General features: G+C 31.8%; 1 protein-coding gene across 1 annotated transcript; it reads right to left on the bottom strand.

Annotated features, from left to right (window-relative positions):
• Nucleotides 1–17917: 17917 nt before the first annotated feature.
• On the bottom strand, nucleotides 17918–25646 carry LOC143588108 (isoleucine--tRNA ligase, cytoplasmic-like). The gene is made up of 27 exons (XM_077069210.1): nucleotides 25522–25646; nucleotides 24314–24872; nucleotides 23823–23888; nucleotides 23039–23182; nucleotides 22767–22966; nucleotides 22517–22682; nucleotides 22328–22441; nucleotides 22159–22256; nucleotides 22004–22082; nucleotides 21749–21907; nucleotides 21572–21661; nucleotides 21195–21488; nucleotides 20999–21082; nucleotides 20696–20908; nucleotides 20491–20616; nucleotides 20264–20401; nucleotides 20075–20178; nucleotides 19749–19812; nucleotides 19542–19630; nucleotides 19312–19453; nucleotides 19165–19228; nucleotides 19011–19078; nucleotides 18794–18916; nucleotides 18642–18707; nucleotides 18406–18517; nucleotides 18237–18328; nucleotides 17918–18152 (listed from the first exon to the last, which is right to left on the bottom strand). The coding sequence occupies exons 2-27, from the start codon at nucleotides 24845–24847 to the stop codon at nucleotides 18048–18050; spliced, it is 3534 nt and encodes a 1177-aa protein (XP_076925325.1). The 5' UTR covers nucleotides 24848–24872; nucleotides 25522–25646; the 3' UTR covers nucleotides 17918–18047.
• Between the last annotated feature and the right edge of the window lie 560 nt (nucleotides 25647–26206).

Raw genomic sequence — 26206 nt, 5'->3', positions numbered from 1 at the left:
AATTGATAACTTCCAAGTCCGAAAACCGAACCTGATGAGCTTCGTGAAAGACTAAGAAGAAGAAGAAGAAGCGCGATGAAGCCAGATAAATCAACGTTGGTGGTGGTTTCAGTCGAATGTCTCAATAGATATAGGGTTATATGGAAGATGAATAATGTGTATTTGAATTTAAAATAGAGAGAGGAGAAAGTTGTATCATGGTTAAAGCTTCTAGTGAAAGACTCACATGAAGCTTCTGAAGGAAGATAAAGGAGGGATAAAACAGAAGGCGTGTACAGCTAGTTTATTTAAAATTAATAAATATTAATGTATATCTAAAATTATAGGTTAAAACATGGAGTTTTTTTTATCAAAATAGGGTGGGTGAAAAAACTATTTACTAAAATGGATAATTTGAAAACTAATTACCAAAATGGGTGTTTTCATGAAAATTTCATTCCAATCTCTCACTCCTAATTTTATTAGATAAAAGAAATTTTCTATTTTAAAAGAATGTTCTTTGAAAAGAAAAGCTAATAAAAATAATTTCTAACAAAATAAAATAAAAACATCCCGTGGGATCAAGATATTTTATAAAAAGAAAATTTAATGTTTTTGTTTTTAACTTTTATATTCATCTTATATTTAAGTTTCTTAAACGTTTTCAAATGTTTAATAAAAAAATCATTTAGAATAGAAAATAGAAATGCATTTAAATGTAACGTTCTGTAAAAACAATCACAATAAATCAAAATACATTTTGGAATTTTATTAAAAAACGTTTATGTATGAAAATGATTCTTATAATATATCTGATAGTTTCACCTTTATAATTTTTTTTCGTAGTTGGTAACACAAACTATATAAAAATAACATCTAACAAAATTAAAAAATTGGAAAAATATAATTATACTGAAAAAAAATCGACACTTTTTATTTTAGGGCAATTAGAGAGAACTATACGTAGTGAAAAAAAAATGATCATAGGTGCCACATTTAGTAATAAACTATGACTATAAAAAATATTTATAAAGACTAAAGCATTTTTATATAACAAAAAGAGTTACAGATATGTTAAAAGAATTAAAAACATTTAAGATTTCTTTTGATAAAATATTATGATCCAACCAATTAACCATATGTTTGTATTTTTTATTTTTAAAAACTCTTTGATTAGTTTTTCTTTACAAAGAACATTTTTTTAAAATAGAAAATTTCTTTTATCTAATAAAATTAGGAGTGAGAGAATGGAGTTTTCAAGAAAACATATATTTTGGTAATTAGTTTTCAAGGAGAAGGTTCATATACATTTTGATCTTAACATGAGTACGTAAGAAATAATGTCAATTTATTTAAATATGCTAACGTAAGAAACAATACCAACTACAATACCAATCTACATAAACAATAACTTATAATAACAAAGAAAAGAACCTAAAAACTACAACAAAAGAATCAAAATCAAGAACAAAATAATAACAGCATATACCAACAAATACTTATAACAGCAAAAGAAAACATTTAATAATAACAACAAAATATAAATAAGCAAATACTTATAACGTCTCATAATCGAAAATTAGCAAATATGAACAAAAAATTAGCAGCAAACACCTATAAAAATAAACCTAATCATAACAACACACTGGTTCTCACCGTTTTCATGTTAAGAATAAAATGTATTTGATCTTGTCTCTAGTTTTCAAATCATCTATTTTGGTAAATAGTTTTTTCTCTCACCCTATTTTGGTACAAAAAAAACTCTTAAAACATGAGAGTGCCACTTTGCACAATATTAGGCCAACTAAGGGGTTTGTGGTTCAACTAACGTTTTTGTTTATTATAATAGTAGATTTTTATATATTAATGAAAGTTTTATTTTTCTAACGGCGAAGTGTAACTGATTGTCATAGGATTTTTAGGAGGAAATTTTAAAAAAGAGAACCCGACATACATTAATATATACTAACGATAATAATTTATACATTTAAAATTAAGAAATAATTTCTTAACACGGTATGAAAATCACGAACAAAGAAAATCACTATATATGGTTTCAGCTATTCCATTTAATCCGTTTATTTTAGTTAATAAAAATTATATTCTATGTATAACTTTAACACATTATTATAAAATAAGTATTGGTTATAATTTCAACACAAAATATATTCATCTATATTTTTCCTAACATATTGTACTTTTGAGTAGTAGTACACAAAAACATATAGGTTAAGTAAGTTGTGCTCGTGTTAACCCGTGAAAATTCATGTTATTTTCACGCGCCTGACTCAATTTTTGAAATTATGTTGTTTTCGAGTTGATGCGTTAGATACGACCATCTATCAGTGAACACGACCCATTTAACATCTAATTTAGATGTATTGAAAGTTTCATAAAATTCATAGTGTTATTAAAAGAAATATTAAATAAAAATATTATAAATCTCAAAGCATTAAATCCAATAAAAGAAGTATTAATATAATAAAATAAGATATTTGTGAATTTTTATGAAGGTAGGAAGGCGACAGTAGGAATCATGGCGCATGAAACAGGGGATAGTGAGTAGGACTAGGAGGGTTGAAGTCCAAATTCTCAATTCTCATTCTATTCTAATTCTATAAAGAATAAAAACTGAAATCGAGGGATGCTAATTTTGTACTCTATTTTTTATTTAAATTTATACAAAAAAATAAAAATAAATAGACACGTGTTTTTATTGAAGACGTGTATAGAAATACAAGAGGGGATTTATTTTTATACACATTTTGCTGTAAACTACAGTTTATATAAAACTGTAAAAGTAAACAACAGTTTACTTTGTAATTTTATTTTTGTCTATATCACGTAAGGTATATGATAACTAGGACTACAAAAGTCGGATATTTACTCATTTCTTTATACAAATACATAAGGGCATTTATTTTCATACACATTTGTTTACATAAAACTATAAATTTAAACAATAGTTTTCAACGGTTTATTTTGTAATTTTTTTTTTCTTTATCATATAAGGTATATGAACACTAGGACTATAAAAGTTGGATATTTACTCAATTGCCAAAACAACACAGTTATTATCAATCCAAAAACACTATAAAGAGTCAAAATCATATAATTAGTTGAATACCATGTGTTTTTAATGTATTGTTTATCATAGTTTCAATTAAGGAAAACTAGTTGTGCTTGATACCTTTTTACTTTATTGTTTATCATAAGTTCAACTCCCAACCCCCAAGTTCTATACATATTATATAAAGAATTTATTGAACATTCTAAAAATGGCTGCATTTAATATTTGTACTAAAATAGTATAATGATATATTTTATTAGAATATGTTTAGTTGTTTACCCACAAAAGAAAAGGAAAAAAAAAAGATGATCTAAGGTTAACATTAAATCTTTTTAACCTTTTTCTATTTAGTTTGGCATGTACTTGTAGATTGAGAAAATTACAGATACTTAGGATCACCCTGACAAATAAATCAATCTTTTGTGTGAATAACAAAACACAATGATCCAACCCACCCATCTAAGAGACTAAGATTCACAACTGAAAAACCCCTCTGACTCAACCCAGAACAAGATGCTCCAGACAAGACTCGAACCCATGACCTCTTCCATAAGTAAAGTTATGGAGTTATCACTAGATCAATAATTCTTTAGTATAAATTTGATTGTTATATTAATAAAAGTATAAAACTAAATGTAAAAACCATATATCATTCATATTAATTTATTTGATGAAAATGGTTTACTTTAAGAATACTATCATACAAAAAGTACTAACTTTATGCAACAATGTGTCATGGAAAGTAATTGTGTCACCGACACAGCAAATGCATTAAATATATTTTAATCTAACATTAATTATCTTTTAAGTTTTAACTATTCTTTTGCTAGTGAGTAGAACTAAACAGGCTAGCTACTACCAATGGCTCGTTCGTGAAAAGTGGGATATCAAAAGAACATACTATTATACGTGTGGGGTTTGGTTCCTTCATTAGTCTCCTTGGTGATGTGTAATTCCTTGTATAAATATGTATATCATTATAGTATCAGAATACCCGTATACATTTTTGAAAGTTGAGGGACTGCATGCGAGTTCTTGAAATTAAAGTTAAAGGTGATCAATTGTCATGTTCAGAAAAATGGCAATACGGGTCATATGTGTCTATGTGGTGTATAATTTATTTAGATTAAGTATGACGGTTTTTATGATCATACAGACTGCTTCACAATGCCATACGGATATCTCCAGTGGGATACTACATCAAGGTTGCCTAGATAGGCGTACCCATCTGACGGTCTCAACAAACTACAAACAATGTTCATCCGGATATGCCCCTTCCCTTTTCTCCGCATTGGCTCCGACATGCTCTTCTTCTAATGAATAAGAGCATCAACAATGCATTGTGTAATGGATGCATGCAACATATCTTACCCAAATCCGCCCTTCATAAAACCAACACATTCTCTTTCCAACACTCAAGAATCACTCAAAAACTTTCTCTTCCCTCTCAAATATCTTCCAAAACATGTCTTTGGTTAAGAACCAAACACACCTTCTCTCGTTCGTGTATGCATACCTTCTTCTCTCTTCCACGTAAACAGTCGAGTCCTATATTTGTGATACTCAAAGAAATGTGACCAAGGAATTATACCTAATTACACATGTTTCTTTTAGATCTAGCTCTAGTGAGTTCTCTATTATTTTATTTTTGTAGGTAAAAAGACTTAACTGCTCGTGAGCCGTGATCAAAGCAAATTGAACAAATCAAATCTAAAATTGATACTTATCGTGGACCTATATAAATATTTAATTATCTTAACAGTCGTTGTCAATTATTTGGCCAAGTTATTGATTTATAAAGGTCTCCACCATCTACCAAAAAGGTAATATCACTTGTAATCTAAGTTTAGTCTTGAACTATATCAGGATAACTATATTTGTTTGTAAGTTACATTTATGCATTTTTATAAACGTTTACTAATTATACATGAAATATGAATAGAGGGGCCCAATAATGATAATTCAGTTTAGCCCATAATAAACATTCAAGAGATTAATTAGGCCCATATGTGTTTAAGAACTATGGGAATCTCTCGATTTGTTTAACTTTGTTTTGTATATGTTTATCGTTACAATAAATTTGGTTTGTTTATCGTTATCACAGTTATTGTCGATCTTTGGGGGAAAGATATACGTATAGGCCCGTTTTTTAGTACTCTTTTGGAGCACCCGAAATCTCATAGACGGAATTGGGTAGGTAGTTACTTTAAATTCTAAGTGATTCGGCTTATTCCAAAAGTACGTCCAATTCAAACTCCTTTCAAAAATATTTCTGCATAACTTCTTTGTTTAAGTGACACTACTTTTGTGACACCTATATTCCTAAATTGAAAGTAAAATCTTCTTAAAACTTTTGCCCAACTGAATATTCCATGCCTTTGATGCTTTTCGCTTGACGTAACTTGTAGAGAGTTGTAAACAACATGTAAACTTTGTGTTCTCTTCCTTGATAGCAAAGCCATCGAGTTGTAATACACACATCGAATAAAGGGTGCGTTATTTTGCATTAGATAAAATAAGAGTAGACGTAAAATAAAACCTAGTAACAAACAATTTGTTTTACAATGTTTCAAATGTACTTCATTCAAGTTAAATAATATAGATGCATTTGTTGGTATGAAAGTTGTTATTGGGTTGTTTTATTCGTGTTTTGGTGGGCGATTTGAAGAATGTCACAGTGAAGAGAGACCTTTTTTTTGATGATATTCAACATGTTCCGTTTCTATGATATTGTGGTCCGTATTGTAAATGTAGAATTTCGTGAATGAAGTGGATAAACCCCCGCTTCTATACATGTAATTGTTTTCTAGCTTCTTGCTTGAAGTATTTTATTTTTAATTATATTATTGCAATTAAAAACTATTTACTAAATATTGATTTTCCTCAATACAATACAGAATGAGTTGTTTTCCATACATAGTTAATTCTAAAACACAAAAAACATTACCAACAAAGTCACAAAAGTGATGAGAGTTGATAGCACAATAAATATTCTGTACTGCCATCACACCCAATCCACAGCCAATCTCTCTCTTATTTTCTTTTTCTGTTACCTTTTAATAAAGGTTCTAACTAATAATGGTTCCAAAGCATTGAAAATATTCAATTTAGTCAATCAACTAGAATAGACAAACACATTATTTTATATGAAGAACTCACAGTCTTATCTCTTTTTATATTCAACCTTTACGGTTGTTTACAATACAGCCAAGAGAAAAACAACCTAAACTTGAAGAGAAACCCAACACTTTTGAACATGTAATGGGACGAGTGTTTCGGGTACAAGAACGGATACGAGACTAATTTAAGTTACTTTCACAGGTTTGAGACGCATATGATATTAGATGATACAAACTTGTGTCGAATATATATATTAGTGTACTACAAATAATGTAAAATATAATAAAAAAGTGTTACTTTTGTAAGAAATATGAAATCATATAATTGAAGGATTATTAAAAGCGTAATTGAGTATTTGACATTTCAATTAACCTTTTTAGGTGAGTTTAAGCCAGTGTTTTGAGTTTCTAGCAACTTTTAACCACACAAGAATATCGTAAATGAGTATACATGTAAATTATATATGATAATATGAACCTGGTAGATATTGAGTAATGGATACCCGATATCAAACCCGTCCATATGTCATCCCTAACAACAGCCACATTTGTGAAACCAATTTAAAAAGTAACTTTTCAAAGAAAATAAAATATTTGTATGAATAACTTTTCATCTATATGAATTTTAATATTAGAATCCGATAACTGAGTACAGCTTTTCATATGTTATAAAACTCCTATATTTTTATATTGTTAGTCTTTAATTTTTTCCACAATAGTTTAATAATATTAATCACCAAAGTCTAGTAAGAAGCTAGACACAAAAAGCACAATACCAAATACAAGTTAAATAAAAAAATGAAATCATACAAAGTGCTTCATTAAATACAAAAGAACTTCTCACGGTTGATAATTCAAATAAAACTGAAGACCTTGCATTCAACATCTTATAGAACTTGGAAGTTTACTCATTGATTGAGAATAAGAGTCATAATATTATTCTTTGGAGTTGCATACCGAGCATAGAATAGAGATGACGGTGATCGCTCTTTTCACCTAGGAGTTCTTAGTTGATATTTTATTAAGGAGAGTCCACAATGTGAAAAAAGTTAACTTTGATGGAAAGAATGTTATTCCAAATGAAAGAAGACTCATTGGGAGGAACATAACATCTTCGATGGCATGCCGAATGATAGAGGTGGCAAAAATAGAACCGTTAATGAGACGGTCGAGATTGAGAGACATTCTTTCCAAATCACTATCAACAGAGCAAACATTTTTTAATACGCCTAAAATATTTGATCGAATGGGGCCAGGAAGATATATAGTGAACTCTTCTTCCATTATGGTGTATGTCCAAAGTTGTTTTAAGCTACAACCTGTACAATTTTTTTTGTCTTCCGTCACCATTTAGATAGAAAAGCAAGATTTGATGCTCAAAGAGAACCAACAGATCGACTTGGCTTGGCTCAACTCAGCTTGTGAACAACCCGAGTCACATAAGGAGTTAGAACCAAAAACAAAAGAGGGTTTAGTTGACGATGGGTACATCCGTTGTTGGTTAACTGAGAAGGCCGAAAATCAAAACATGAGACCTTTAGCCTCCAGTAGGCTTCATTCCACAAACTTATTTAGCAACATTAACATAAACTTTTGTATCATCCATCCCAGATGAAGTAAACCAACGCAAAGTGGTATCCCAGCTTGACGTGTATGTTTGCAACAATCAAGGAACCATAGTCTCTAAAGCACCTCCAAGCGTAGGGTTTGATAACGGCTAGTCTTCCTGATTATCATTTATTTAATGTTGGTGATCCGATTAGCTATCAGCTAAGGCTGAGGGGTGTGGGGCTTCAACGGGGGCGCTAGCGCCCCTCCGCTCGCGCCCCCAGGCGCTAACACCACACCACCGGGGCGCTAACGGGGGCGCTAACGGGGCGCTAACTCGAAAAACAATGCAGGCGTGAGCTGGTTAGCGGGAGAAGAGAGAGAGGAGCACACCTTTTGAGGTATTTTGGACCGTTGGGAGCCGAAAAAAACAAAAAAAAATATATTTTCTATATAGGTTTACGGAAAAGAGCCGTTGAGCTCGTATTAAATTAAAAAAAAATATATTTTCTTAAACTATAAATATATACCTTTATAAAATATACTTCATTTCACAATTATACACCTTTCCTCCTAAAATCCTCTCAAGGTGACATTCCGCCACAACCGTCCACAATCAGTGATCAACAAAGACTTCATAACATAGCAAATATCAAGAGCCGTGAGATACACGGGAATCTTCGACATGAGTTGGTTGAACATTTGTGGGCGAGGCGACCCGATGATCTTGTATTAGATTAGTGTTATTATTAAGTATTATTGTTTGTTTAATTTTTAGTATTTTTTTTTTGTAATTTGAATTTTAGATATTAATATGTTTTTTTTATTAACGTGTGTTTTTTTAATAATTTATGAGTTTTTTTAATAATACGTTGTTTGAATATATTTATAAAAAAATAAAAAAAAAATTTCGCTGGAGCCCCTGCTGGAGCCCCTCCACACCTGGGGCCAGGGCTCCAACGGGGCTCCAACAACCTCCTTATCCAGTTTCTCTCTCTGCCACACGTCATAATATTATTGGTTGGAGCCCCCACTAAAGCCCCCATTAAAGCCCCCCACACCCCTCAGCCTAAGAGACTAACTTCTCGACTGTTAGTTACCACTCAGTAATAATTAATAAATAAGTGATGAAGAGATTTAAAAAACAAATAATAAATAAATAAATGTTATTTTAAGAAAACTAACATAATCTATTACTCTATATAAGCAAAATTTGGTGTGAATACACGAATATAAATATTTTGTTAAATATATTTAACTCTTGTACGGAAACAAAGAGAGTTGAAAATAAAGAAAATAAAATAAAAGATTTGAGATTTAAGCCGAGCCGAGCCAAGTGGAGCCGAGCTGAGGGCGAGCCGAGTGAAATACAACAGTAACGGAACGGATGGGGTTTAACGGAGAAAAAGGACAAAAGTGAAAAATGAATGAAGGTGTTTGGTTAACAGCGAGTAATGTCTGTTAGTTAGACTCTCCAGTGAGAAAGAGAATCTTTTTCTGTTTTTTTATTAAATTGATAATTAATATTTTGTTTTGTTATTTTTTTTATGTTTTATTTTAGAAGGAGCGTGTAGGTCCCACCATAAGTCCAATGGTACTAGACATCATCACTCTCACACCTTTCATCATCATTATCCTTTTTTCTCACTGTTTGCCGCTTCTACAATACCAAATTTCATTCCGTTTTATTTTATAATTAATTAATTTCAGAGAATTGTCTGGCGGGAAATTCATTTATTTGATAGAAAAACAAACATGAATAAGGAATTTTTTCGATTAGCTACGTAAATGAACATGAATAAAGACCGTTTTTGCTCAACAATATGTTTATTTACATCCATTTATCTTCCTTAATGTTTGTTGTTTATTAAAGATTTAATATTTTTTAATGATTTATATTTAAGTAAAATTATTAAATATAAAAACAAAAATATATATGAGTGTTACTTGATTAATTTATATGTAAATATGTAAAATTGACATATGAATACGAATGTTAAAAAAATACCGATTAAATTTGGTAGCCTGACCGAACAGTTAACAGATGAGCATGAACAAGTCATTTTTTTTAACTTTAATATATAAAGTTTATGTTGCGGTTTTAACATTTCCCAACTTAAAATAGATTATGTGTTAAATGCGTTAAGTAAACTTTTGGACTTCTATTAAAATGTTTATTTATGTAATGATTTCTTTTATATAATATGGACCAAGTTAAGAATAATGCTAAAACCATGTATTTGGTTTTAATGTAATGCTGACGTGTAACGTACTCACTTTCAATTTTTCATGGATATTAAGAAATGAATATACACATGTATTAAGAAATGAATATACACATGAAACTAAAGAAAACAAGATGGAATACATTGCCTAACACCAAGTGCTACACGTTTCTTAGCACGGATAACTCATGGTGAATTATATTGCTTGATCGGTGTTACATGCATGTGAGTGCGGCATGTATATTCGTAGGTTGATACGAACATGACTTGTTTAGCTTTGTATTTCACATATTTTGCATGAAAAATCATATATTTTACTGCCAAAATTACATACTTTTTACCATGCTAAAATTACAAATATAAACAAACATAGACTAATAAAAACTTATTGATAGCAAAAATGTACACATATAGCAAATAAAAACACATAACAATTATAATTACTTTATAAAACTTAATATGTGATTTTTAATCTTTAACTTTTGTGTATCAATATACTTGATCGTTAAATTGTGTTATAAAACACATTTAAAAAAACTATAAACATAAACGGACTAAATGGGGGTCAACTCACGAACTAGTTTGACCAAATTATTTAGGTAAACATATTCGCATATCGATCAGTTTATCTAACCCAAATTTCATATAAAATTTGTGTCATTTCAGAATTTACACACCCATATCCTCAACTCCTCATATAACCAGTTGGGAAATATGATCAATTATTTTTTTACAAATCATATACAGATGCTAACTAGACACATTATATACCAACAATTTCTCTATAAGAATTTATTTATTTAAATGACAAACACACATAGACCCTAAAACTACTATTAAAACTAATGTCTAGTTTGTGATACTAGAACCCGCACCACTTTGATTCGATAAAAACCCGATTCCATCAACTCATAGAAACTTATTTAAAAGGCACAATTAGTAAGAACGAGCACTCACTACATAACCAATTTTAAATTCGAGGGGAGCGTATAAGTTATGTAGTTAGCCGATCATACGGTTACATAACTATTTTATATACCACACAATAATCAGAAAGTATATATTTTATACAATATTGAATATCCTAATTAAATTTGTATTGTAATGAACTTATAATAACTATTAAAACCAAAAAACCATTTATTATTATGTATTGGTGGTGGATCATGAAATACATGGGATAGGTGTGTGGTGGGGTGGTGGGTGGTGGATGGTCAAACCCCACACATGATGTTTTCCGGAAATTGGGTGAAACTTAGGAGTCTCACTCACACCACATACAAGGGTCTATATGGTTTCACGTTAATTGTCACTTGACCAATTTCTCCTTAAATAGACTAATGTGACCTCATTCACTTGAAATGTCAAATAGTATCCATCATTATACACTCACAAAGTTATAGATAGTATTTATACTAGTAAAGTGCCCGCACGATGCGACGACGGCGACAATTTACAATGTTGTAATCATTGGACATCCAATCTTCAATCGAAGTTTATGAGGCGGAAACCACTAACATTTAGTTAGTTTAGGAACTCGGTCGGATAAAGTTGAGGTTATCACCCTCAACTTTGTAGAAACTATAATAAACCTTTCTTTAACTTAAAAATTGTCGATCATTTGATATTAATATTTTTTTGGTATATACTGATACGTGGATAATTTTGTGATTCCACAACTAAATAGAAGTTTATGTGTAGATTGAGTTTATTTTATTCTAATGGTTTTGTAATTGAATTATATAATTGGGTGGGCGGGTGGGTTTTGAAATTTCATAGCTGATAATGTAAAATAAAACAAGGGTGTTTATAAACATTTTATAGGTTTCTAGTTGCATAACTAAGTTGTACTTTAATGCTTCATTGACTTGTACATTATAATCTACAAATCGGTTTTGCAATTTTTTTATATCGAAACGTCGACAAAAATAAACACGTCATAAGGTTGGTTCGGTTTTTTTAAGAACATTATATATTTAAAAATATAGACGAAAGCAAAAAAAATGTAAGTTTGTCAATTTTTTTTATAAAGATGAGGGGTGGTATGTGTAAACATTTCTAGATATTACAAAACTTAACCAAAGTTTAAGGGTATATAGTGTAAGTTTTATGGGGTATATATTGTAAATATAGAATCACAATTAGAAGTTACTGGTTAGTGATTGATGTAAAGTCAAAAATGCCCTTATTTATTTAAATTGTGCATTTGAAACTTGTACATGTTGCAATATAGATTATATTATATATAGTATAGATTTTATGCATTTGAAACTTGTACATGTTGCAATATAAATTGAACTTCTTAAATTTTATGAGGTCCCTAACTCATATATTATATATAGTATAGATATAACTTTACTGAAAGTTTGTTAAGTATATAATATTTTAATAGCATCATACTGTCATTTCAGCCTTTGCTTTGGTGCAAAACACTCTTGCTTTTTTAAGATATAGAATGTTCTATTTGTGTAGTCTAAGAGTAGAAACTAGAAAGTAAATTGATTTGTAAGTTGCCGTTTTGAAAAATTAGAGTAATAGCATCTGGTGTTTATTTTAACTAAATTGGTGCGATTTCGAGTCTAACTGAGCAAACAATTGACGGATTTTAGTATTAAATTTTAAGGGGTGTGCGTTCATCATTTAAAAAGATGTATATTTTTATACGAAGTGACATTAAAGATTATATTGAAAAAGTTTGAAACGTAAAACATTGTCTCTATATAGTAGAAGTACTAATATTGGATAATTTTGCTAACATGAGTTGGTTAGGTTTTAATTCATGCTTAGCCATAAGTGTTCACAAAAACCAAGCTAAAAAAATAAAACATGTAAAAATTGTTGAAAGTAATTATTTTCAGGTTAGACGGGAAATGAGATCAAAATAATCGGTTACGTCTAGATTAATATACAACCACTAAATAAACAGCTTTAAACGTACTTAGTGTTAGAATTACCCGTCATTGACGCACACTCGCATGACTTGTTTAACCATACACTATAAGTTTAGTGATTCTTGCATATAAAAACAATAAATTATTCGAGTTAGTAAAGAAGTAAAAGTATGTTTCTATGAATGTAAAAGTGAACATAAAAGTAGATGACAAAACAGGATACTAAACCATCATGATACTATGATAAGATAATATATAAACTTATAAGAATTTTTGTGACATAAAGTGATTTTCTGTAAACAAATATGTTATGTAGACTGTTGAAAAAGGTCAATATATTTGACTCCACTCACTCATGTCACCTCTTTAGTGATTTTAAATCCTAAAAAGATTAAACTTGGATGGAGTGACTGAATGCACAGTTGTTTTAACTTTTAAGTGTCTAAAGTTTGAAAATGGAAATGAATTTGGACAAGTGGTGTCCCTTATATTATTAAAATTGCCCCACATTTTGAGTAACCACTAAACAATAACACATATTTTTTTCTTAATTGTCAATTCACAATCAAGCAATTGATCCCTAACTTATATATATCTAGTAAGCAACATTGCATAGGAGAGGAAGGTTTAGGTTGAAACCTGCAAAGAAAATATCATACATTTTAGAAACCTCAAATGATAAATACGTTCAAGTTTTTCCATTTCATTATAATTTACTATAAAACGATTACAATAGAGTGGCAGGCAAACGGGCAAAAAGCTGCGCCGCAACCCCCTTTTGAATAGCAAAGCCAATAAGATTTATCATCCGCAACCCCCGTTCAAGTTATGTCTCTGCATGAAGCGCTTACTATAGACTCGTCAGGAAGTCAACCGTAATAAGATTTATCATCCGTTCATCAAATCTCTAGAATTGAGATATTTAGATTCTCTCTAACTTAAAAGGACAACTAAGAGGTGTAGATTTTATAGTATCTATCACCTAAGAGGCTTGATAGAAAATTTCTTGAAAAGCCATATTACATTGATAAATATATATTTTGATGGTTTAAAACTAGATAAAGCTTGCCTCTTTGTACTCTACATTCACAAAGATATATAATAATCACAATTGCAAGATTTTGGTTATGTAAAAACACGGAAAATACTTATGCGTAAGAGTTTAAATTGAAATCATGAGAAGATTGTCGAAGTTAAAAAATATAACTAGATCACATCTTCAAAAACCCTATGCTTGTTACATGTCTAGATGCGACAAGAAATAGTTAAGTGCACTTAAAAGTATTTATTTCAAGTAGTTTATTAATTTTAAACTTTCCTCCTTTGATATAGGAATTATAGCCAATGAAGATGCATATGTCAATTCTAAAGTAGTTTTTATTCTATATTGTAAATACATACAAAATGTGCCAACAATAAGGACTTGTATAATAATTTAAAGGAAGCTAATAATCTCTATTAATATTATTAAGTGACAATGACTAGTTTATGGTTGCTTGGAATTTCTCCAACAAATTGAAACTATAAAGTATTAATAAAATTTGATACCCTAATCATTTGTGAATTTGTTATTTAGTTTGATTCATACCATTTACGTATTTTATATATAAACATTATTATTGCCTAATGGTATGCATATCACTATTGGTTATTGTGTTCGAAACTTCGTTTTTTTTAACACAAAGGATATTATCATCAACCTCTTCTAATTGAGGAGCCCTTCAAGTTCGAGTTAAACTCAAATCCTAGCCTGTTTAACTTAAAGGCGAATTAGATTTTACTAATCCAATTAAATGATATTGGTCAATAATAATTCTAACTGAGTTTATTTTCACTGATAGTCCTAAATTTTAAAAAAATGTTTCTTAGTGGTCCCCAGTTAATAAAAACTTAACGGCGTGTTAAGTTTTTTTTTTATTTTTTATGAATTTCTAAATGAATTTTTAGAGCTTCTGATCGATGGATGATACGAGCCAACTGATGTAAAACTTAGATCGAAACAATGCTTCAAACAACTTAATTTTGTTAATCGGAAGTTCAAACACCCGATTTGAAGTATTAATTAAGCTGTTTGGAGCATCTTTTCGAGCTAAGTTTTACATTAATCAGCTCGTAGTCTCTTTCCAACCAAAAGCCCTAAAATCAGTTTGAAATTTGATCCGTTAAGTTTTTTTTAACGAAAGACCAACTGAGAGCCAACTTTTAAAATTTGAGACCACCAGCAAAATAAAATTAGTTGAAATTATTATCGACAAATAGCATTTAATTAAGATTATTAAAATTCAATTTTCCTAACTTAAAATATATTTAAATACACTTAAGATTCTAAGAATGAAACATAAGTTTAATTATGATGTCATAATGACGACAAAAATATGAAGCATATTATTGCATGTGCTACATCTGACAAATAAATGTATACGACAAAAACAATCTCATCTTTTGCCCGTGAAGAATTTTGGAAAGATGTTGACGACTTGTGATAAATGAGGGCCCATTCCAAGTATATCATTAAGGCCTAACGGCCCAATGTCATTCCATTTATTTATTTATCTGAATTCCATAATTATTTATCAATCATTTTAAAATCATTTACCTAGTTAATATATAACAGTTTAGATATAGTCTTTAAAACTCTAATTAACATACCTTATTTTCATATAATAATGATATTTTACATCTTTAGATTCAACAAAGTTAAGCATTTTGAGTGATTTGGTATTTGAAATTGAATTCAAGATACTATGCATTGCATTTTATTTAGAACAATTTTTACTTATTTTAATTCGAGATTCTTTAGACCGATTCGTTTACTACTTCATACTCCATATTTTTATTTATACAGTCTTACATTTAACATTTTGTTAACATTATAATTTCATAAAAAGTTTTAGTAGTTTTAAATTAGTTATATATATTTATACATTATTTAACAAATTATTTTTTCTTTGAAATCGGTCTGACAAGTGGACCAATAAGACAATCGGTCGGTTCAGTTATCCAAACATTGATAGTAATCGAACATTAGAGAGCCACTTGTGTTTCATTTAGGGTTTAACTTGGTGAAAAAACGGAGGTTGAGAAAGTTGGTTTTGTTACTAGTGTAAGTTTCGACTTCAATTTTATACACGCCACAATCGTATGATATTTTGTGACTAATGGTTATGGTAATTGGTTTGGAACTATGGTGAACAATTAGATTACCATTGTATGTGTAATTATGGTGTTTGTTTGGTAGGCCAAATGTAAACCAGACTAAATGTGACACCTTCTTAAAAATGTGCATTAACGTGCGGGATTTTGGTCAATCTTATTTATAGTTTGGAATGCCTTGACGGTTAAGGAAAAACATATACCGAAAGTGTTTACACTACTTGACATCCCATTATTTAGGAGTTGAAGCCACTTCCTTAACTAGTTCAAGACAGAATAACAAGTGAAGTCAATCATACACTGGACGGAGTGATTACTTCTTATAAACTCAAAGATGCCACACGAGTCTCGTAACTCGTAACACGAGTATGTAACACAAATGCACATCTTAATGATCAAACAATCAACATAAACAACAAAGCCAAGACATACCTAAACAAAAGTTGTTAATAAAAACCCTAGTTCAAAACTTACCAAAACAATTCAAGATATTTTAATATGGTCATCTTTAGGGTGTGGGAGTTGGACGACACATGGGGCCTTAATATTTGAGCCTAAGCAATCACAAGTTTCTCTGATCAAACAAAATGAATCTACCCTCTAAAATTAATATTTCTGACATAAACAACTAAAAGATAACCTTATAAACATTTTTTTATTTATTCACATTGAACTAAATAATTTATTAAAAGTATATATTATATTAGTATACTAGCAAACATAAACAAACCTAACCAATCAACATAACAAAAAGAATATCACACATTATTAAGTGGGAATAAACAAAATTCCCTTCAAATAGTCTTTGACCGGTTCTATGAACGTTTGATTCATTTACATTTATACTCAAAATCTAGCACAAGTTTTGCAAGATTGTCCATTCGAATTTTGTATCATAGAATGGTATACCACCGCAACCATTGAAGACTTTTTTTTTAATTAGTAGTCTAAAATTTTATGATGAGTGGTAATCCTGAGATGAGATGAGTGTGAAGTACTGTTGTATATGTTTTATGATTGCACTAAACACGATGAGAGATCTAATGTTGATTGTGCATTCATTGTCAAGTTTATACAATGCAATCTTACATTACCTTGTGACACACTGGAAGTTAGCGTCGTGAAAGATGAGCTATAAGTTATCGATAGTTTCAGGTTGTTACAATCAGTGTCAAATGAAAGTGAAAGTTAAATAACAAGTTGTTATCTTTCTTAGTAAGAGGTTATGTAATAACAATGTGGGTACTTCCAAGGTTTACTCAATATTAACATATTAGTTTATAATGAATTATTGATATTGTTTTGTATAACTAACTTTGTACCTGTCATTTACTAGTAGTATTTTATAGTCTATTTTGGCTTCTCTTATGTATTATTGGTTACTTTAAATATTGTGTTATTGGTTACCTTTTTTGATGATTTGACCTCATAACCACATCCTTTCAACTCTTCATTTGGGTAACATGTCACATTGTCACATGACAAACATATAATTGGTGCATAATACATTAACCTATACGAGGGACCTAATATGTTTGGTTAGAAATTGTAGGGCAAAAGTGAGCATGTGCCTTGAAAATATGACAATAAGAACAATGATAAGTTGGCAGTTATAATCCAAAAGAAACCCATGTTAGTTTAGTAGTTTACCACTTGAATTTGAACAAATAAAACATTGTACAAACAAACCATATCAATGTAAATAGACAACACTAAAAATGCAACCAAAAGGATAAACCATTAATACAAAAAAGTAGATAATGTAGCCTGTCTTAAACCTAGACTGGTCTTGGTTTTCAGCAAAGACTGGTCCTAACCATGACTTGGTATTACTCGAACCAGGTTGTTTAAAACAACATGCTAAAGTGAGCCGGGCCCAGTTAGGTCCCACTTAACCAAACAACAAGCATACCACACAAATAGGTTTCGATGTTTTCCTCATTTTCTGCTAAAATTAAACACGGTCTTCTTTTTTTAGTCACGGCAATACAACGATTATCTGTGAAATTTACTTAAAAAACTTGTGTAATCGTATGGCAAAAAAAATGTATTAAAAAGTTTATCACAGAGCTTTTGTGCTTGCAAAATAGTCACCAACGGTCAAGTGCACGTGTTTTCCCAAGACCACATCAGCAGCAGGCTGGTTTTCAATGCAGCTCACTGTAATCTGCAAGCCAACAAATGTCAAATTCATTAGAATATAATAAAAAATATAAGTAACAAAATAACCGTGTTTGTGATGAACACATACCTTCCCATTTCCCTGCTGAAATTCTGACTTTAGATTGCTGTGGTCCCTTGACAAGAGATATACCTGTAGTGCCTGTGCATGCTTCGTGTTCCCTGGTCCAAAAATCACATGTTTTCAGAAAAGGCTATAAATGCATAATTATAATCTAGCTAGATGGGCAAGAGTTGACCTGTATATAAGTCAAGAATTGCTTTCTCGTTAAATACCAGTGCTGCTCTTGACAAAGTAATCTGAAAGTCGCAATTTGAAATGTTCTTGTAGGTCTCTTCAGCAATGAGAACCTACAAATTTGGAAGACATACATATATAAGCAAGTAATGTGAAAAAAGAATTTTAAAAGAAAAATAAAAGGCAAATAATTAAAAGCTTTTATCAGCGCGTATATTTGTATTTGAGAGATCTTACAGCATGTTCTGGTAACAGGTTAAACTGGAGTAAAGAAGAGCCAAGTGACTCCTTGATGTACGCTTCCTGTAAACAAAATTAGAATGTTATTAAATGTTAACTAAAAAACTTGTTTCTTAAAGAAAGCACATGTTGGAGGTTTCAAGAATTACCTGGGATTTTAACATTTCTGCAGAAACGGAAGCATCTTCATCCAATGATTTAAAGTAAACCTCCACTGCATCGGTGGGTTCAAGTGCGGATTTTTTCCTCAACTTTTGGATTCGGTTAACAACCTATAATAAAGTATTATTTTTATGTTACATGTGACATCCCGAAACACAAAAATGTTGTATTTCTAATATAAAACAGGGGGCGGTATATTGATACCTCACGTGCAAATCCAGCTTCAACCAATGAATCATCACGTTGCAAGTCAATGATAACCAGAACATCACCTAAATGATTCAGAAAAAGTGATAGTTACACAAAGGAATATTAAAAATTATAAAACATAATGTCATAAAATTGCCAGTTTCTTTACCGTCACTAGCTGCGTCCATTTGCTCTTCTGTCACACCTTCAGGACGTTTAAATCCACGCACAATCTACAAATTAATCATTAACATTAAATAGATATAAATTTCATTTTGAAAGTAAAATTTTTAGGAAAATGGAACCGATCACCTACCTTGATATCAGTGAGCTTTAAGCAGTGAGTAGCAATAGTGATTTCTCCTGATTTTTCAAAAGATAAAATGTCTTCTTGTGACATTGCCTTCACTGCATCTGCAACTACTCTCATTGATTTTCCCAGTCTTTTACCCAACAAGCTGTTACATTAAATGCAGTTAATGAGAGTTAATTTCTTACATTAAATAAAATAAAATAGATATTAAAGAAAACAGAACTTTGAAGTACCTAAAATCAGGTTCAGCACGTAACGAAGCATACTTCAAGGGATCATTGCATGGCACAACGGATTTAACATTAAGCTCTTCTAACACGAACTGTGATGAAAAGCAAACAAAACAATTACAATGAATAAAAATGTAATACAAAGATGATAATGGTCTTAATCATTAGTGATGCAAATAAGATATTATAAGAAATTATGTCAGTTCTGACCTCTTTTAGTTTGCCACCAATGTCATCAAGAAACTCAGCATCTGGATGTACAACAATCATCTCCCTGTAAACATGTGCGGTTAGGCAACTTGGGTCATGAGAAAAATAGGTCAGGTTGGATTGACCCTTTGTCCAACGTGCTCAAATTTGTTAATTTACATATTAAATACTAAAAACAATAGTGCCATACATGATAATAATTATTATCTTAATTAAATAACTAAAATTGACCGTTCAGTCACTTTGACGTTTCCTAATATAGCTATAGCCAACCCTGGCAACCAATAACTAAAGGAACTAAATTGCCTCTAGTAACTTTGTATTACCTGAGTGGAGTTTTCAAAGGTTTGTTGTGGCGCTCGCGAATATTACGTGCAAGATCAATGATTGTCATCATTCTGCTAACACTTTGTTCAATACGATCACCACCCTGAATCACAAAATTATTATTCATCTAAATATTTCACAAATATATGAAGACTAAGAACACTTTTTTGTCAAATAAAACCACTTACTTTTCCTTCCACTTCAGGAAAACTGCAAAAGTGAATGCTTTCTTCTGATCCGTTGGATACTTTTCTCAAGTTTTTATAAAGAACCTCAGTGAAAAACGGTGTGAATGGAGCCATTGCTTTACAACAAGTTAAAAGCACCTACAGACCATTGTCAAAAAATCAAAACTGAACACAAATCCAATTTAAAAAAAAATGACGTTATTTAAATAGATATAAGAAATCAATACATGGTATAGAGTGGAAATTGCAGTTCTGCAGTCCTGTTCTCCGGTACGACCTTTTAGTCTTTTTCGATTGAACCGTACGTAAATGTTAGTTAAATTATCAATAAACTTCAAGAGATAAGGAACCACCTGCAAATGTAATTACAGATTATTAAGTAGGCATGAATTGAATGACCATATAAACAAAAAACCTAGATAACAAACTAACTGTATAAAGTCGATAAGCATCCATTTCCTGTCTAACGAAATGAACCAGACTCTGAGTGGCTGAGTTGATCCATTGGTCGAGCACATTAGCTGAGTTAATGATAGTGGCTCGGTCAAGGGGGACAAATGGTTCAAGTCCATCCACCTCAAGTCTCTTTGCGTTTTGAACCAAAAATCTATATGCGTTATACCATGGTAAAAACACATCTTTCACCTGCACAAGTTGTCAGCTTTCAGATTAGCAAAAGAACAAAAACAAATAGAAAAAAGAGAAATTAACAATAAGCTAATAAAAACTACTCACAACACCATAAACTCCATCCTTTTTGAAACGTAAAGGTTCCGCACGTACCACTGGAGAGTTGATAATGTACAATCGCAGTGCATCCTGAAAAGATTAACAAGACAACACGTTTAGATAAAAAAAATTATAAAAACAACATTAATTTCTGTTGTAAAATACAAATTCCTTTTAACGTATTTCAGATTTGAGAACTTACAGCACCATAATCATCAATGACTTCCATAGGAGAAGGATAATTCTTTAATCTTTTACTCATCTTTTTACCATCTTCAGCCAGCACGAGACCATTGCAAATGAGATTCCTAAATGCAGGTTTCCCAAACAATGCAGTAGAGAGAACCATGAGAGTGTAAAACCATCCGCGAGTTTGATCTAAACCCTCGGCAACAAAATGTCCAGGAAAGTTCTTGTTAAAGTATTCTTTATTTTCAAACGGGTAGTGAATATATGCATATGGCATGGACCCACTCTCAAACCAGCAGTCAAATACCTAAAATTACAAACAATTAAAATAATTAATCTGTAACAGAACAAAATGGTTACAAAAAAAAGGTCATTAAATAATTGGCTTACATCTTCTACACGGTGAAGCTCTCCAAACTCTGGGCCACGAGGGCTGGGAATTGTGATGTGATCAATTTTGTGGCGATGCAAGTCAGTAACCTGGGCACACGTTTAATATTATTAATATTAATTACCAGAAAACAGAATTGACTCAAAGTGTAAGGTTTACTAAGAAAAGTCAACAACCTTTTGTCCTGAACGTCTTTCAAGTTCTTCAACAGAACTGATAACTACAATATCCACGCCATCCTTACTGATCCAAATAGGAAGAGGAGTTCCCCAAAACCTACTTCGACTAATGGCCCAATCTCTTGCGTTTTCTAGCCAGTTGTGAAACCGTTTTTCCTGTAATTTTATACAAAAGATAGGACAGATAATATGTATTAATACATGATTTATAGTGTTAATATTAAGAGAAGATATGTTTAGAAAAAAGGTAACCTTTACAAAAGCTGGAACCCATTGTGTTTTCTCATTGTTCTCCAGTAACCGATCTTTCAACTTCTCTACTGCAACAAACCTTAAACGGAACACAAAGAATTATAACAAATTACAGATTAGGAAAATCTAAAACAAATAATAATTTAAACACATACCAGCTGGGAACGGCTCTGTAGATGAGAGGAGTATCAGATCTCCAACAAAATGGATATGAATGAGTAAAGCTTCCAGTCTTCACCAGCCTGCCCTTTTCCTGAACAAAAAATAAATAATAAATCAATATCTTGCAACAACTTATATTATACAAAATTCAATAATTCTTGCCTTCACAGCTTGAATAATATCTTTATCGGCCTCTTTGACATAGCGACCACTGAAATCAGAAACTCTTTCTGTAAAGCAGCCATCATCATCAACTGGCATAACTAGATTTTCTCCCTAGAAAAAGCCAAATTTTCAGTATACACTAAAATAAGAAAAAGAAACTATCTGTAATTAACATGCATGTCACACCTTATTAATTATTTTATTTTCAATGCAAACACGATAATCGTCTTCACCAAATGCAGGAGCACAATGAACAATTCCAGTTCCACTATCTGAAGTTACATAATCATCCGCAACAACTCTGAAAGCTGTTTCTGAAAAGTCCGTAAAGTAATCAAATAATGGCACATACCTGCAATACAATGTTTTACAAAACTTGAGAAATTTACCAACATTAAACAAAAAAAAATCAAGTAAAATCAACATAAAAACGCACTTTTTCCCCACGAGTGAAGATCCGGGAAATTTATCCAAAACTTCAAAAGCAACCACAGAACTTTTAGATTTTCCACTTGCGCCCTTTGCCTTTTCATCCACACCTCCATTAGGTGTTCCTTTTTTGGCCTTTTCTACCGGAAGCTCAGATAATCGAGATTCAGCAACGATATAAATTTTTCCATTTGATTTGCTCTTCACCTGATTTATCAACAATTAACACATTAATATGACTAGAAAAACAATGAAAACAGTCTTGAAGATTCAACTAACCTTAACATACACGAGATTTGAGTTGACACAAAGTGCAAGATTACTAGGAAGTGTCCATGGTGTGGTTGTCCATGCAACAAACGAAGCACCATCTTGATCATCAAGAACCGGAAAAGTCACCATTATCTCAGGATCTGGCACTTCCTGCTCAAAAATAGGTGACATGTTTATATACATTCACAAATAGACCTGTAAACGGGCCAAACGAACACGAATAGGGGCATGCTTGTGTTTGATCATTTACTTTAACTGAACACAAATATGAGCATATAATCAAACAAATTTTTTTTTGTGTTCATGTTCGTTCATTAAGAAAACAGGCATGTTCATATCCGTTCATGTTCGTTCATTCGTTTAAAACCTAAACGAACAGTTCATGAACGAGCAAAAGCAAACTTAAGTCTTAAACAAACATAGTAGAACAAACATAAAACGAGCGCAAAAGAATATAATTGACCAAACTACTTACGTAGTTATTAAACATTAAACGAACGTTCATGAACGAACATAAACGGACGTCCATGAACATATATGCATGAACAAAACGTGTGTTCGTGTTCGCTCGTCTATTTAAATGAAAAAAATTGTTCATTTTCGTTCATTTATAGATAAACAAGCATAAAGAACTTCCCGCCGAACAGTTCATGAACGTTCGGTTAGTTTAGAGGCCTATTCATAAAACAATTCATTTAGACTAAAGCACCATCAACATTTTGATCAACTTTAATATAATTGTAAATTCATAATTCATCAACATCAACATCTTAGCAGTAACATTTCAAACCTTGTAGTTTGAATTAGCCTCAAAATTTGACAGTGGAGTCTTGCAACCAGTACTGTATGGCATCACCTGTCAAACAAAACAGAAAACCACATAAACATGCATTCAAGCATATAATCAATACCATTATTATAAAATTCATGATTAATCGCTAGTCGGCAGGTTACAAATTAACTTTCAGCTAATCAGTGTAACTAATCCCAATTCCCAAATCTGACTCAAATCAATTTTTTTAGTTTTACATTTTAAAAAGCAATCGGACCTTGGTTTTAGTCCGTTAACCACAGTTACTGGTCTTTCTCATTGATTCGTTATGTTTACGTTTAATTGTTTATGTTTAAAATATACTATGCAAAGTTGCAAACTTTAAAGTATTTGTAAGTACTTTTATACGTAATTCTTCATAATTGTCAGTACCCCACCGCCCGACTAGTGTCTAACGAGTTCTACAACACTGATCAAGACATAACCAAATGCACCGATAAATTACTAACCTTAAACCCTCTGTAAACAAGATTCTTCTCAAACAACTGCGAAAACACCCACCAAACACTCTCCATAAACTTCAAATCCATAGTTTTATAATCATTCTTAAAATCGATCCACCGCCCGGACCTCGTAATCACCTTCTCCCACTCGCCGACATACCGAGTAACAATACTCCTACACTCCTCATTATAATTACCAATCCCCATCCTCAACACATCCTCTCTACTCTTAATCCCCAATTTCACATCAATCTCATGTTCCACGGGTAACCCGTGACAGTCCCACCCGAACCGACGAGTGACGTGGTGCCCCGTCATGGTTTGGTACCTTGTAACAATATCCTTAATGGTTCCGGCTAAGATGTGGCCATAGTGCGGGAGGCCAGTGGCGAACGGAGGCCCGTCGTAGAAGATGTATTCCGGTAAGTGTTTGGTTTTATCAAGCTGCGTTTCGAAGGCTTTGACTTCAGTCCACCATTGCAAGACTGTTTCCTCTTGTTTTGGGAACGAGAAATCTTTCCCCTCACATACATCTTCCATTGCTTTCGATTGAAAACCTAATCCACTGAAGAACAAAAGAGAATTATGAGTAATAGCTATGCAGTTAATGCAGTAAAAATCGAATATCGGTCAAGGACCAATATTTGAGATATCATTTATCAGTCATTGCAGTGAGATATCGAAAATTTTAATATCATGCAGAATTTATATACATACATGTATAAAAACGTAAACACATGTAAACTTAAAAGTAATATCAAAAGTCAAAACTCAAAAGTGCCAATATTTGAAACATGATCTAATCGTAAGCCATGAAATCTTCCTTGAATCCACATCAACCAAAATATTTATAAAATATCGGTCAATGTCAGTCATATATTAGTCAATATCACCGATAATATCAATAGTTCAGTACCAACATTTTGCTTGGGAATCGATAACCGATATTAACTGCATAGAGTAATAGTATCAGTTCTGTTTTCGATTTGTTCGGTTACGAACAGAAGCTAATTCAACCGATTTCAGCAGAATGCTTCTAGGTTTAATCAACAATCAAATTCATTATAATATCTCACAAAACTAACTGATTATGAATCCTATATTATAATCAATCAGTTGCACACAGTTAACAGTCATGAATGAATACACTAAAACGGCCTAATTAAAGCTCAAACAATCAGTTTCGATTTAATCAAAACACTAGAATATACTACCTGTTGAGAGACTGATGGTGGTGAAGATTAGCTAGCTGCTGAATGAATTGAATCGCCTGCTAATTCGGCGGTGAAAATGAGTGATGAACGTTACACGCCGAATTAGGGTTTTGACTGAGATAATAGTTGAAGAAGCACTAAGTGACCATTACGGATAGCCTGGGGGTTAAAGTAGATGTTCCCACGAGTGTTAGGTCCGGCAAAGATGGTTATTCTTCTGATGACCTGCAAAACAGACACCGTGAGCTCGTCATTGAGAAGGGGGTACCTCCTTGTGACCACCCTCCGGCGTGAGAATCAGACTAGATTGCTCTGAATATAAGTGTATATTAAGAGAAATAGCTAGATAACATAGTATCAGATGATATATGAGAGTATATGATGATGATACCGTTCCAAGGTGTTGGAGTATTTATAGCCGAAGGTAGGTTTCCAAGCAGGTACAGCCAGCTGTATAATATTCCTTTTCTACCAACTGTGGGCTACGCACGTGCCATGCTGGTGGTTGGTGGGTAGGCAGCGGCTGATAGTGACATGGCCGGCTGTGTACTATTCCTTTTCCACCAACTGCAGGCTATGCACGTGCCACGACAAGGGTTGGTGAGTAGGCAGCGGCTGATAGTGACATTAAGTACTAGAGCGTGCTCCTCGTAGTACTGTTGTCAGTGAGCTGTCACTGCTTTGG

This window comes from Bidens hawaiensis, unplaced genomic scaffold (genome assembly GCF_021521415.1).
Source record: "Bidens hawaiensis isolate Kalapana, Puna unplaced genomic scaffold, B.hawaiensis_p1.1 tig00035988_1, whole genome shotgun sequence".
Lineage (NCBI taxonomy): Eukaryota > Viridiplantae > Streptophyta > Magnoliopsida > Asterales > Asteraceae > Bidens > Bidens hawaiensis.
Note: the sequence above shows the minus strand (reverse complement) of the source record. Positions and strands in the feature narration are given on the sequence as shown.

Coding starts and splice junctions, on each gene's coding strand:
- LOC143588108 (XM_077069210.1), bottom strand. CDS start 24,847: ATGGAAGATGTATGTGAGGGGAAAGATTTCTCGTTCCCAAAACAAGAG. Junction 20,179..20,263: donor TTCCTGAAGTGGAAGGAAAA/GTAAGTGGTTTT, acceptor TTTGTGATTCAG/GGTGGTGATCGTATTGAACA. Junction 18,708..18,793: donor CAGAAATGTTAAAATCCCAG/GTAATTCTTGAA, acceptor TTTTGTTTACAG/GAAGCGTACATCAAGGAGTC.